The sequence below is a fragment of the Scyliorhinus torazame genome, chromosome 1, assembly GCF_047496885.1.
Source record: "Scyliorhinus torazame isolate Kashiwa2021f chromosome 1, sScyTor2.1, whole genome shotgun sequence".
Taxonomy (NCBI): domain Eukaryota; kingdom Metazoa; phylum Chordata; class Chondrichthyes; order Carcharhiniformes; family Scyliorhinidae; genus Scyliorhinus; species Scyliorhinus torazame.
The window spans coordinates 175040124-175052946 of record NC_092707.1 but is presented as its reverse complement, the minus strand read 5'-3'; the positions used below and the strand labels follow the sequence as shown (position 1 = coordinate 175052946).

Genomic DNA, 12823 nt, shown 5'->3' with positions numbered 1-12823 from the left:
GTGACGCAGTGGTTAGCACTGCTGCCTCACGACACCGAGGTCCCGGGTTTGATTCCGGCTCTGGGTCACTGTCTGTGTGGCGTTTGCACATTCTCCCCGTTTTTGCGTGGGTTTTACCCCACAACTCAAAGATGTGCAGGGTAAGTGAATTGGGCACGCTAAATTGCCCCTTCATTGGAAAAAATGAATTGGGTACTCTTTAAACAAAAAAAAAAGTTTTTCAATGAAGAAAAGGTAAATAACAATACTCTGCAGGTGACAATGAGACACTTCTCAATGATTAACTACAATGTAATATTCACAGAGCACTTGCGCTATCTATTGTCTAATGAGACCTGAGAATGCAAAACAAGAACGAAGATGAGAAGTTTCGCTAACACTTGTTGCTATTTTCCAGATTTTTGCTAATGAAGTAAATTCCCATCGTGACCAAATCATTGATCTGGATAAAACTGGAAATCAATTGAAGTTTCTTAGCCAAAAACAGGATGTGGTTCTGATAAAAAATCTTCTCTTCAGTGTGCAATCACGTTGGGAGAAAGTGGTACAGCGCTCTGTTCAGAGAGGAAGAGCTCTTGATGAGGCCAGAAAACGTGCAAAGCAGGTATGCAGGAACAACGTGAATATTTGCAGACTGGATTTTTCTGGCCTATTTGCCAAAAACACTTGGATGGGAAGACTTGTTTGTTATGTTGGCACCTGTTGCTGCCTTTCAAATCTCATCGCATCATACAGTATAGGGAGGCAATTCGGCCCATCAATTCTGCACTAACAAAATTACATTAATCCCACATTCCAGCACTTGGCCCAAAGTCTTAACTGTTATGACATTTCAAGTACTCATCCACATACTTTTTAAAAGGTGTGATGTTTCCAGCCTCTACTACCTTCCCTGGCAGTACATTCCAGACCCCCACGGGTGAAAATACTTTTTTTCAAATCCTCTCTAAATCTCCTGTCCCTCATCTTAAAATTATGCCCCCTTGTTATTGACCCTCCAACTAAGGGGAACAGGTACTTCTTATCCACCCTGTCCATACCCCCCATAATCTTGTACACCTCAATCAGGTCCCCCTTCAGCCTTCTCAGCTCTAAAGAAAACAACCCAAGCTTATCCAACCTCTCTTCATAGCTAACGTCCTCCATCCCAGGCAACAGCCTGGTGAATCACCTCTGCAACCTCTCCAGTGCAATCGCATCTTTCCTATAGTGACGCAACTAGAACTGCACACAGTGCTCCAGCTGTGGCCTAACCAAAGTTTTGTACAGCTCCAACATAACCTCCCTGCTCTTATAATTTATGCCACGACTGATAAAGGCAAGTGTCCCATGTGCCTTCTTAACCACCCTATTAACCTGTCCTGTCGCCTCCAGGGATCTGTGGACAAACACCCCAAGATCCCTCTGTTCCTCTGAGCTTCATAGTGTCCTGCCCTTTATTGAATACTCCATTGTTTTGTTACTCCTTGCACAGTGCACTTTGCACTTTTCAGGGTTACATTCCATCTGCCACTGATTTGCCCATCTGACCAACCCATCTATGTCTTCCTACAACCCAAGACATTTTTCCTCATTATTAACCACCCTGCCAATCTTCGTGTCACCCACTAACTTACTTATCAGCCCCCCTGCACACTCCACATTCTAATCTACAGTGTTATATATACACCGCAAACAATAAGGGTCCTAGCACTAACTCCTGTGGTGCGTCACTGGACACTGGCCTGCAGTCACACAAATAACATTGTACCACCACCCTCGCCTACCACTAACCAGTTTTGAATCCAACTTGCCAAGTTACCCTGGATCCCATGTGCTATTAACCTCTTTATCAGTCTCCCATATGGAACTTTGTCAATGGTTTTGCTGAAATCCATGTGAACTACATCAATTGCATTACACTACCCTTATCTACACACCCGATTATCCCCTTGAGAAATTCAGATCCATTAGGCAAGACCTCCCTCTAACAAAGTTATGCTGACTATCCCCAATCAAACCTTGCCTCTCCAAGTGGAGATTAATTTTCACCTTCAGATTTTCTCCCAGTAGTTTCACTACCACTGACGTGAGACTCACTGGTCTGTAATTTCCTGGTTTATCTCGACCACCCTTCTCAAAACGTAGAACCATATTAGCTGTCCTCCAATTTAATGGCACCTCCCCTGCAGCCAGAGAAGAATTAACGATTTGGATCAGAGCCCCTGTAATTTCCTCCATTGACTCCCACAGCAGCTTGGGATGCAACTCATTCGGACTTGAGATTTGTTCACTTTTAAACCTGCCAAAACCTCCCAACACCATCTCACTCCCTATGTCAAACTGTGCAAGAACCTCACGGTCCCTCTCCCCAAATTCTGTACCTACATTCTCCTTCTGAGTGAAGACAGATGTGAAGTACTCATTTAACACTCTACCAATGTCCTCCAGCTCCACTCACCTTCCACTTGGTCCCTTATGGGCCTTACTCTTCCCCTGGTTTCCTCTTTGCCTTAATATGCATAGAATATCTGGGGATTCACCCTAATCCAACCTGCCAGTGCTTTTCAACCCCTTTTTTACCCTCTCATAGAATCCCTACAGGGCAGAAGGAAGCTATTTGGCCCATTGCGTCTGCATCGACCCTCTGAAAGAGCACCCTAACTAGGCCCATTCCCCCACCCTATCCCCATAACTCCATCTAACCTGCACATCTTTGGACTGTAGGAGGAAATCAGAGTATCCAGAGGAAACCCACGCAGGCAATGGGAGAACATGCAAACTCTACACAGTCACCCAAGGCTAGAATTCAACCTGGATCCCTGGTGCTGTGATGCAGCAGTGCTAACCATTGTGCCACCATGCTGCCCTCTCCTCCTAATTGCTTTCTTAAGTTCCCCCCTGCACTTTCTGTACTCCATTAAGACCCCCATTGATTTGCTCCTATTGTATTAGCTAAAAGCCTCTCTTTCTTATCCAGTTCTGCATATTCCTAGACATCCAGGATTCTCTGGGATTGTTGGTCCTACATTTCACCGTATAGGGAACATGTTGGACCTATACTTTCCCCATTTCCTTTTTGAATGCCCCTCACTGCTCTGCTGTAGACCTTCCCACAATAAGCTATTCCTAGTCTACTTTGGCCAGATCCTGCCTTACCTTAATAAGATCTGCTCTCCAACAATCTAAAACCATTTTTTGCAGTCTATCTTTTCCATAACAAACTTAAATTATACTGTGTTGTGGTCGCAAACACTAAAATGCTCCCCCTCTGCCACCTCGAACACCTGTCCAACTTTGTTCCCCAGAACTAGATCCAGCACTGCACCATCCCTTGTTTGACCTTCTACATCTCAACGTGAAAAGCTTTCCTGAATACATTTTTCAAGAAATCCACCCTTTAAACCCATTACACTATGACCATCCCATGTTGGGGAAGTTGAAATCCCCTGATAAAAAGACCGTATTATCATTATTTTTATACACCTCAGTGAATTGTCGACATATCTGCTCCCCTATTGCCCACTGACTGCTTAGGGGGCCTATAATAATCTCCCAGCAATGTGACTGCCCTCTTTTTATTCCTAATTTCTACCCACAAAGTCTCAAATGAAGACCTTCCCTTCCAAGATATCGTCACTCCAATAACTGTTCCTTGATAATGCAATACCCACCACCTCTTTTGCACTCTCCCATGACTCGCCTGAAGATCCTATTCCCAGAATGTTGAGTTTCCAGTCCTCCCCCTTCCTCAACCATATCTCTACGATGGTAAAAATATCACAATTCCATGTGTCAATCCACACACATCCTTTACTCATCAGTCTACAACATTTCGAGTTTGGTGGGGAGAGTGAAAGCTGATCTGGCAAGGCGGGATGGTGTCCCTCTATCACTGGCGGGTCAGGTACAGGCGGTTAAAATGAATGTGCTGCCGCGATTCCTGTTCATTTTTCAATGCCTGCCAATTTTCCTGCCAAAAGCATTTCTTAGAGAGATAAAAAGGATGATTACCTCGTTCATATGTGGAGGAAAGATGGACAGAATTAACACGGTGCTACTGCAGAGCGTAAGGCAGGCAGGGGGTTTGGGTCTCCCGAACCTGATGTATTATTACTGGGCGGCGAATGTGGAGAAGGGACGTAGCTGGGTCAGAGGGGTTGACTCCCAATGGGTCAGAATGGAGGAGAGTTTTTGTAGGGGGTCGGGATTGAAGGCGCTAGCGACAGCGCCGCTCCCAACGACCTCGGGGAGTCCCGTAGTAATAGATTCATTGAGAATTTGGAGGCAGCTTCGACAGCACTTCGGGTTGGGGGCAGGGTCAAGGGAAATGCCGATTCGGAGGAACCATAGATTTGATCCAGGGAAGTGGGATGGAAATTTTCGGAGATGGGAGGAGAAAGGAAGTAGGGCACTAAAAGACTTGTTTCTTGGGGGTCGTTTTGAGGGATTGAAGGAGCTGGGAGCGAAGTATGGACTGGAGCAGGGGGAAATATTTAGATACATGCAGGTTCGAGACTTTGCCAGAAAGGAGATACAGAGCTTCCCAGTAGAGCCGGCTTCCACATTGCTGGACGAGGTGCTGACGACAGGGAGACTGGAGAAGGGGGTAGTATCGGCGGTTTACAGGGCTATTCTGGAGGAGGAGAAGGCGCCGCTAGAAGGCATCAAGGAAAAGTGGGAGGAAGAGTTGGGAGAGGGTATGGAGGAGGGGTACTGGTGTGAGGTGCTCTGGAGGGTGAACGCCTCCACCTCGTGTGCGAGGTTGGGGCTGATAAGGCTGAAGGTGGTGTATAGAGCGCACCTTACAGGGGCGAGGATGAGCCGGCTCTTTGAGGGGGTAGAAGATGTGTGTGAACTATTGCTAACTTTTGGTTGGCTCCTAATTCGTAATTTGCTCTGTTTGTTTAACCTTTGCTCTAGAGTCGCCAGGTATCTTTATGATACCGCCACGAGGTTCAAGTTCAAGTAATGATCAATAACTCAACACACCAATTAGTAAGATTCAAATCAAAACACATTTATTATAAATCACTACTCATGCATAAACGCTACTTTTTAGACTATTCCTATCACTAAAAGGCCTATACTTAGCTTCGGACTGGCCCACCAGGTCAGGGGAACAAATGGCCTTTCGTTCAGGTCCTGAGTCTGCAGGATTCAAAAGCTGGTATGGACTGGTAGCTAGGAGCGCCTATCTCGTAGCGAGCACTGACTTGAGACTTACTTGGTTGGCGGCCGCTGGACAGTTCACTCTCAGGGGTTGCTTCGCGTTGCTGAGTGACCCTGTCAAGAACGACGATTTGAACTTGGGGGCATTACTTTATAGTCGCCAGGGGATTCCCGCCCTTCGGGGCGGACCCGGCACCTGGTTCCAAGTGATTGGACTGCGTTCCGATCACTTGGATCGATTTCTCCAATACTGGAGTTGTTCCCTGATCGCTGGGCGGTCCCTAAATGTCCGTTGGCCTTCCTTTGTCTTGGCTCCTGCTGGCGCCGAGGAGTCTGGCTTGGCTTTATTCACTTTAACTGTTGCAATTGTGCCTTGGAATTGCTCATTACTATGCAGATGGTTGCTGGTTTCAGTGCTGTCTGGTTCCTTACAGGTTTCAATACACATGATTTCTGTATTTGCTAGTCTTTGCCTGTGTTGGCTGAATTTCCCTTCAGCCTTTGCAGTTCTCCATTTTAAGTCGGGAAGTGGCCAACACAGGTGGCTACAGAACGTTCATATTTTTGGTCCTGTCCAAAGCTGAAGTATTACTGGAAGGAGGTGCTCAGGGTAATCTCTGAAGTGGTGCACGTGAAACTGGATCCGGGCCCTCGGGAGGCCATATTCGGGGTGTCGGACGAGCCGGGGTTGGAAATGGGCACGGAGGCAGATGTTGTAGCCTTTGCCTCATTGATCGCCCAAAGGCGGATCGTATTAGGGTGGAGATCAACCTCTCCACCCTGTGCCCTGGCGTGGCGGGGGGACCTGCTGATTCCTTTTTGTCATTTGTTTATGTGAACATGCGGGCCAATGTCTGGGGTTTGGTGGGAGGATGGGATCACTGTTATTGATATGGGGATTGACATTACATTCGTTGCTGATTATTGTTGGGTGTACATTTGGGAGAAAATGTGAAAAAGGAGGATAATAAAAAAATATTTTTTTTAGAAACTCATCAGACTTAGCTAAAAATGTATGCCCATATTTCCCAGAACTCCATTTCTGAATCCCTTCAATATGATTTCCACTCCTGCCACAGTCGTGAAATGACCCTTCCCAAATTGTATCCTATGTGATTGTGCCAAAAGTAAGCTAGCCATCCTTGTACTTCTTGACTAGTTTGCAGCCTTTGACACTGTTGGTCATCATTGTCCAATACCTCTGCATTGTTGTTCAACTGTGTGGGTCTGCGGTCATCTTATTTTTTATTCTTATTCAGCAGATTGTAGCCAGATTTCACTTAGTGTCTTCTCCTCCCATTCCTGCATTGTTAGCACTGTTGTCTCCCAAGGATCTATTTTTGACTCCTTCCTGGCCATGCATGCATTTCCATAGCAACATCATCTGAAAACATATGGTTTCTTGCACCACCTCTCTCGACTCCTCCACAGTTGCTAAATTATCACATTGCTTTTCTGACATCCAGTACTAATGAGCAAAAGTTTCCTCTTGTTAATTATACGGAACACCGAAACCATTGTCCTCGGTCCTTGTTACAATTTCCATTCCCTATCTACCAATTCCATCCCTCTCTCACTGGCAACTGTCTGAGGTTGAACCTGACTATTTGCAACCTTGGTGTCATATTAGACTCTTCAATTTTAAAATTCTCATTAACCTGTTTTCAAATCCCTCCATGTCCTTGCCTCTCTCCATTGCTGTACTCAGCTCCACATTCTTCTGAGATCTCTGCTCATCCAATTCTGACCTCTTGAGATTCCCTGATTTCAATTGTTCCATCATTGGAGGCTGTGCATCCATCTGCCTGGACTCTAAACTCTGGATTCCCTCCTTAAACACCATTCCCACTTATTCCTCTTTTGGGATGCTCCTTTAAACCTTCGTCCTTGACCAAACATTTAGCATCTACTCTAATATCGCTTTATGTAGCTCAATGTCAAATGTTGCTCTATAACACTCCTGGGACAATGTTGTAGGCACTAAGGGCTTCTCCTTCCCGCTGCACCTGTTTTCTGATGCGGCACGTCCACACCGGCAGCGGAATCCTATCCAGGCAGCCAACCAAGGGGGTTTCCCATTGTGGGCACTCTATGCTGTCGGGAAATCCGCAGGCTTCAGTGCGTTGCCAGCGAAGGGGAGAATCCAGCCCTATCTAAGTACAAGTTGTTTCTGTTGTTAGCAAGTTTAAAGACCAAGTGAGAAGAGTAAACTCATGTAATATATTAATAGCTGATTAATAGCATTGTTCATTGTTTATATTCTGTTGTCTTATCAAAACCCCTTCCATTCCTGGGAGAATTGAACTCTCTGATCTGGCCATTGTATGTATGCCTTCAACTCTGGGGGTGCAGCAAACATTAATGTGACTATAACAAAACCAACCCTGATTATTGTAATTTTTATGACAATCAACAATGGTTTCATCATCATCTTTAGACTTTCGATTCCAGATTTTTATTGAATTCAAATTCAATATTGTGGGATTTGAACCAAAGTCCCAAGAGTATTGCCATGGGTGCCTTGATTGTTAATCCAGTGACAATACCACTACACCACCACCTCTCCTGTGATGGTGCAAAATATTAACAATGGCAACAAACCCGAGTCCTAATTTGGACCCACTCCAGGCTTGACCGTAGAAACCCAGGCTGACACTACAGTGTAGTACTGAGATTCGTTAAACTGAGGCGCCATCTCCCTGTTCGAATGGATATTAAAGATCCGATGCCACTGGTTAGAAGAGTTATTGCCAGTGTTCAGGCCAATGTTTATTCCTGAATCAACATCACAAAAATCAGATTATCTGTTGTTATGAGCCAGGGTTTAGAGAACCCCAAAGTGTAGCATGGAGTTCACCTGACCCACAATTTTTAATAGATTGTGGTAGGGGAGCACACAGCCCACTCTACAGGTATGGTACAGCAGAAATCGAAAAGTATTGTTTAAAGCAAAACAATGTTTATTCTATGAACTCAAGTTAACCTTTTTAAAACATACAGTAAACATCTTAGCAACCATCAATTCAAATACAACCCCCAAAGAATACAACACTAAGTAATCCTTAATAACTTCCCAAACAACATCCAGAAGACAAAAGAAACACCTTTTAACAGAAGCACATTAGGTTTACATTCACTACTGAGAACATTTATAATTCTGAATTCACCAAATGATCAAGAGATAGTCTTTTCATGTCAGAGAGATCAACAGTACACCTGCTCTGTCTGGCTTCAGCTCCAACACTGAAAAACAAAACTAAAACACATCCTGCAGCAAACAGCCTAAAATGAAAGTAAAAAGCTGACAGACAGCCCAGCTCCACCCACACTCTGACATCACTGATAAACACCCATTTCTTAACGGTATATTTCTTAAGCACCCATTTCTTAAAGGTGTACATTTCTTAAACACCCATTTCTTAAAGGTACTTTCACATGACACTGGACATTATCACATTGCTGTTTGTGTGAAAATTACCTGCTGCGTTTCCTACATTACAACAATGACTACACGTCAAAAGTTCTTGCTGCCCTGGTGCCATGAAAAGCATTATATAAATGCACGTCTTTTTATTTTAAAATGATCATATTAACAGAAATCAAATTCAGTGTGATTCAGGATATCCTCACATGGTGCTATTTGATTATTGGAATAAATATTGATATACTTGATTTACCCATAATGCTCCATCAGAAAATGTAAGCCTTCTCTCCATATCATGTTTCTTGAGCAGAGCTCCCCAGTACTGACCTGTCATAACACTATTTAATACATTCCCTTGAAAATACCTTAACAGTACTTCCATCGTCCCTAAACTTAGACTGGTGAAGATTCTGCACTGGAGTACGGCAGAATGCCAGAGTCAATCAAAATTGTGATTTCTAGTTTCCGTTACTCTGCTCAAAACAGTTTGTTGAATTTATTTTTATTGTCATTAATACTTTGAGGAATATTAATATGTAATTTGCAAAAATCTGATATGCACTGAAACATGAACAGTGATAAGTCACTTGGAACAGCTTTTCACTCAATTTGAGATGTGCCGTCCACGAGGAGTTTGCACATTCTCCCTCTGTCTGCGTGGGTCTCACCCCCACAACCCAAAGATGTGCAGGGTAGGTGAATTGGCCACGCTAAATTGCCCCCTAGTTGGAATTTATTTTTAAAGAAAATCAAGAGTTTAGAGATCTGCCTGGAACTAACAATAGCTGTTCCAAAGTATAGAATAACTTAAGTGCAAGGATTACCGCATATTTTCCCCTCATTAATTTTCTGCCAGTTTTTTCCTTTAAAAGCCTTTTGCTTTTGAAATAATTTACTCATTAAATACAATATCCAACTACTTTAATAGTGCAAATAAGTGGGTTCTGCAATTTCTTGACTTAAAATATATATTTTGATTTTGATCCAAGTGAATTTAATTCAGAATATTGTGCTTTTATAACTTCAGTTCTATGAAGCCTGGAAAAAATTGATTGACTGGCTTGAGGAGGCGGAAAACAATCTGGACACTGATCTTGAAATTTCCAATGAACCAGATAAAATCAAATTGCAGCTGTCGAAGCACAAGGTATGAAATCTGATGCTCCATTCCATAAATCTGCTTCTGATTCTTTTGGGTTCAAACTGCAATTTTCATTGATTTTGTTTCCCCCTATCAAATATTCCCCTTGCCCATCCCCTGTTGATGATGGTGACTTTTTAACAACCTCTGACGAATGCTGAGGACAGTTTTAACACCCTCAGTGCAGTACTATTTCAAATTATCTAATTTAGCTTGGACAATGGACCTACTTGGTCTCCTGTGGTCTGGCACCCCATCACACAGTTCAGGGAGTTGGACAGAACCAATAAGGAAGACTTCATCCCTAGTCATTTGAGCAACAACTGTTTCTTAATCAAAGTGGGAAATGGCAAGTCTTTAAAAGTGTACAGTTAAAAAGTCTACATGCAACAATATCATGCCTTCATGACTGTTGGTATAGATATCTAAATTTTATTTATCCTTTCAGTTTTAAAAAAAATGAAAAAATTTCTAAAATCCAAGTGATTAAAACCATCAAACCTGTGGACTGGCAGCAGCCATTTTTTGCTCTCTTCACAATTTGCCTAGTTTGCCAGCGTTTGTAACAATGGAAATTCTATCCAATAGAACATCGAACTAGGTGTTAACAAGTCTCACCAGAAAAATGTGTGCCATTTGATCCAAACTATATTATTTCTAATTCATCTTACAAATGGAAACAGAATGATCCAAATTTTTAAAAAACAATTTTCTGCGATATAAAACCATTAACAAAAATATTACACAGACCATTTGGCCTATCGTATCTGTGTCAGCCAAAAAAAGAGGAAAAAGAAAAAACTAGTGTTTGTTTCAATCCCACTTTCTACTACCTGATCCATACCCTTGCAGATTTCAGCACTTTAGCTGCAGATCTAGGTACCTTTTAAATGAGTTGAACATTTCCGCCTCATACACAATTCAGGCAGTGAATTCCAGATGCCCACCACCCTCTGGTTGGAAAGGCTTTTCCTCATGTCCCCTCGAATCCTTCTACCAATTACCTTAAATCTATGCCCCTGGTAATTGACCCCTCAACTCGGGGAAACGGGCATTTTCTATCTACCCTACCGAGGCCCTTAATAATTTTGTACACCCCAATTAGATCACCCCTCGGCCTCCTCTGTTCTAAGAAAAACTACCCAGTCTATCCAATTTCTCCTCAGCTGCAATTTTCAAGCCCTGGCAGCATTCTTTTAAATCTCCTCTGCACTTCAGTGCAATTATGTCCTTCTTGTAATGTGGTGACTGGAACTGTACACAAAATTCCAGCTGTGGCTTAACCAGCGTTTTATACAGTTCCAGTATAATATGCCCCTGATTTTGCATTCAGTACTTCGTCCGATTAAGGAAAGGATTCCATATGCTTTTTTTACCGCCTTAACCATCTGTCCTGCCACCTTCAAGGACCTGTGGGCATGCACTCCAAGGTCTCTGACTTCCTCAATCCCTCTAACATCTTCCCATTTATTGAGCATTCCTTTGCTTTGTTTGCCCTCACATTTTTCCCGATTGAATTCTATTTGCTACGCAACAAACCAGTGATATCATTCTGGAGATGGCAACTATCCTCTTCGCAATCAACTACACAGCCACTTTTTTTACCATCTGCAAATTTTCCAATCGTGCTGTCATTCGAGCACAGCGCAACCGGTAGATCGCACCCTCGATCTATAGAATATTTCTGCATGAAATTTAAGTCCAAAGCATTAATATATACAACAAACACCAATGGCCGCAACACTGAGCCCTGGGGACACCACTGGAAACCACTTTCCATTCGCAAAAACATCCATCGACCATTACTCTTTGTTTCCTGTTGTTGAGCCAATTTTTGATCCAATTTTGCAATATAAACAAAATAATAGTTGAATATACAGTGGCCTCATCTTTATCCATCCATTCATCATCAGTTAGTGAAAGTTTTCACTGTCTTTATCTGAGTGTGTAGCATCACTCAGGGCATTGCTAATTGAGGTGAGCTTATGTTTGCAGTTTGCTTCTTAGTGATCTGCAAACTTTTGCAGACTTAAGTGGCTGTGCAATTGCAAAGTTGACATTTATTCATGTTTTATTATTTAAACATTTTCCTCCATTGTATAAACCAGAAAGATAATGAGTACAACAAGGTTGGCGCCAAACTTGGAGCCATTTTGATCAGTACAGGCAGAAGGGTTAAATTCATCAAACTAGAAGCACAACTGTAACTAGGGGCTCAATTATTTTCATCAGCTGAACTCCAATATCGGGCCACCATTTTGAAAGGGTGCGCCAATCACTAAGTGAGTTTGTGGGTCTTCCACCCCCCCCACCCATGGGCAATGTCATCCCCAACGCACGTGTGCAGCCTGGCTGTGCCAAGGCTGTGCGTTCTAGGGGGAGGACCAAGGGGCCACGCTGCACTATCCCTGGCCACCCAGGGGCCTCTGATAGTCTAGTAGACCCTCTGGGTGCCTTTCCGCCAGGTTCATGTTTGTGTGGACCAGTACTGAACGGCGCCTTGCCATGGCATCCCTGAGAGGCTGGTAGATCGCAGGAGGCTGGTCTATACTGGGTAAGCTCACCAAAGTAGGTTTAAAACCTTCTTCTGCATGCGGCATTTGGTCAAGTCCATTTTGGGCAGGGTTCAGATTCCGACGCTTCGTAAAGGCTGCAGGGATGCCCGCGTGGGAGGCCTCTCCTGGGGTCTACCATCCACTCTGTCACTCGAGTGCAGCGCGACCGGCAGATCGCACCTTAGATCTACAGAATATTTCTGAATGAAAACGCAATTTTTGTTTCTAAAACATGTTGCAGTTGAACAGCTTAAATGTTTCCCAAAATGTGCCGCTCTCAAATCAATATTGTTTCAAAGCATGTGGGCCCTATAAATATAATTTTTCAAATTTGGTTACAAGATTTGGAGCCAAATCATGTAGCGTCATAAGTAACCTGATTGGAAATGTCCCCAATGGCAATCAAATAAAAAAATTCAGGCATTAACTCAAAAATGTGGATACTTTAATGATCAAGCCTGTGACTGCCAAATCGGGATCTGATGTGTTGCTCAGAGACATTCAGTCTGTACTTGCGCATTTCCAACATTGCTGTGCTTTTTAAAAAATTAA

General features: G+C 43.3%; 1 protein-coding gene across 28 annotated transcripts in view; it reads left to right on the top strand.

The window, feature by feature from the left end:
- Window positions 1-12823, top strand: part of macf1a (microtubule actin crosslinking factor 1a) — a 999246-nt gene that overhangs the window by 937939 nt on the left and 48484 nt on the right. For all 28 annotated transcript variants that reach the window (XM_072501197.1, XM_072501201.1, XM_072501190.1 and 25 more), the window contains 2 exons: window positions 398-604; window positions 9603-9722. In XM_072501197.1, coding sequence (XP_072357298.1) covers window positions 398-604; window positions 9603-9722 — 327 coding nt within the window. The remainder of the gene's footprint in view (window positions 1-397; window positions 605-9602; window positions 9723-12823) is intronic.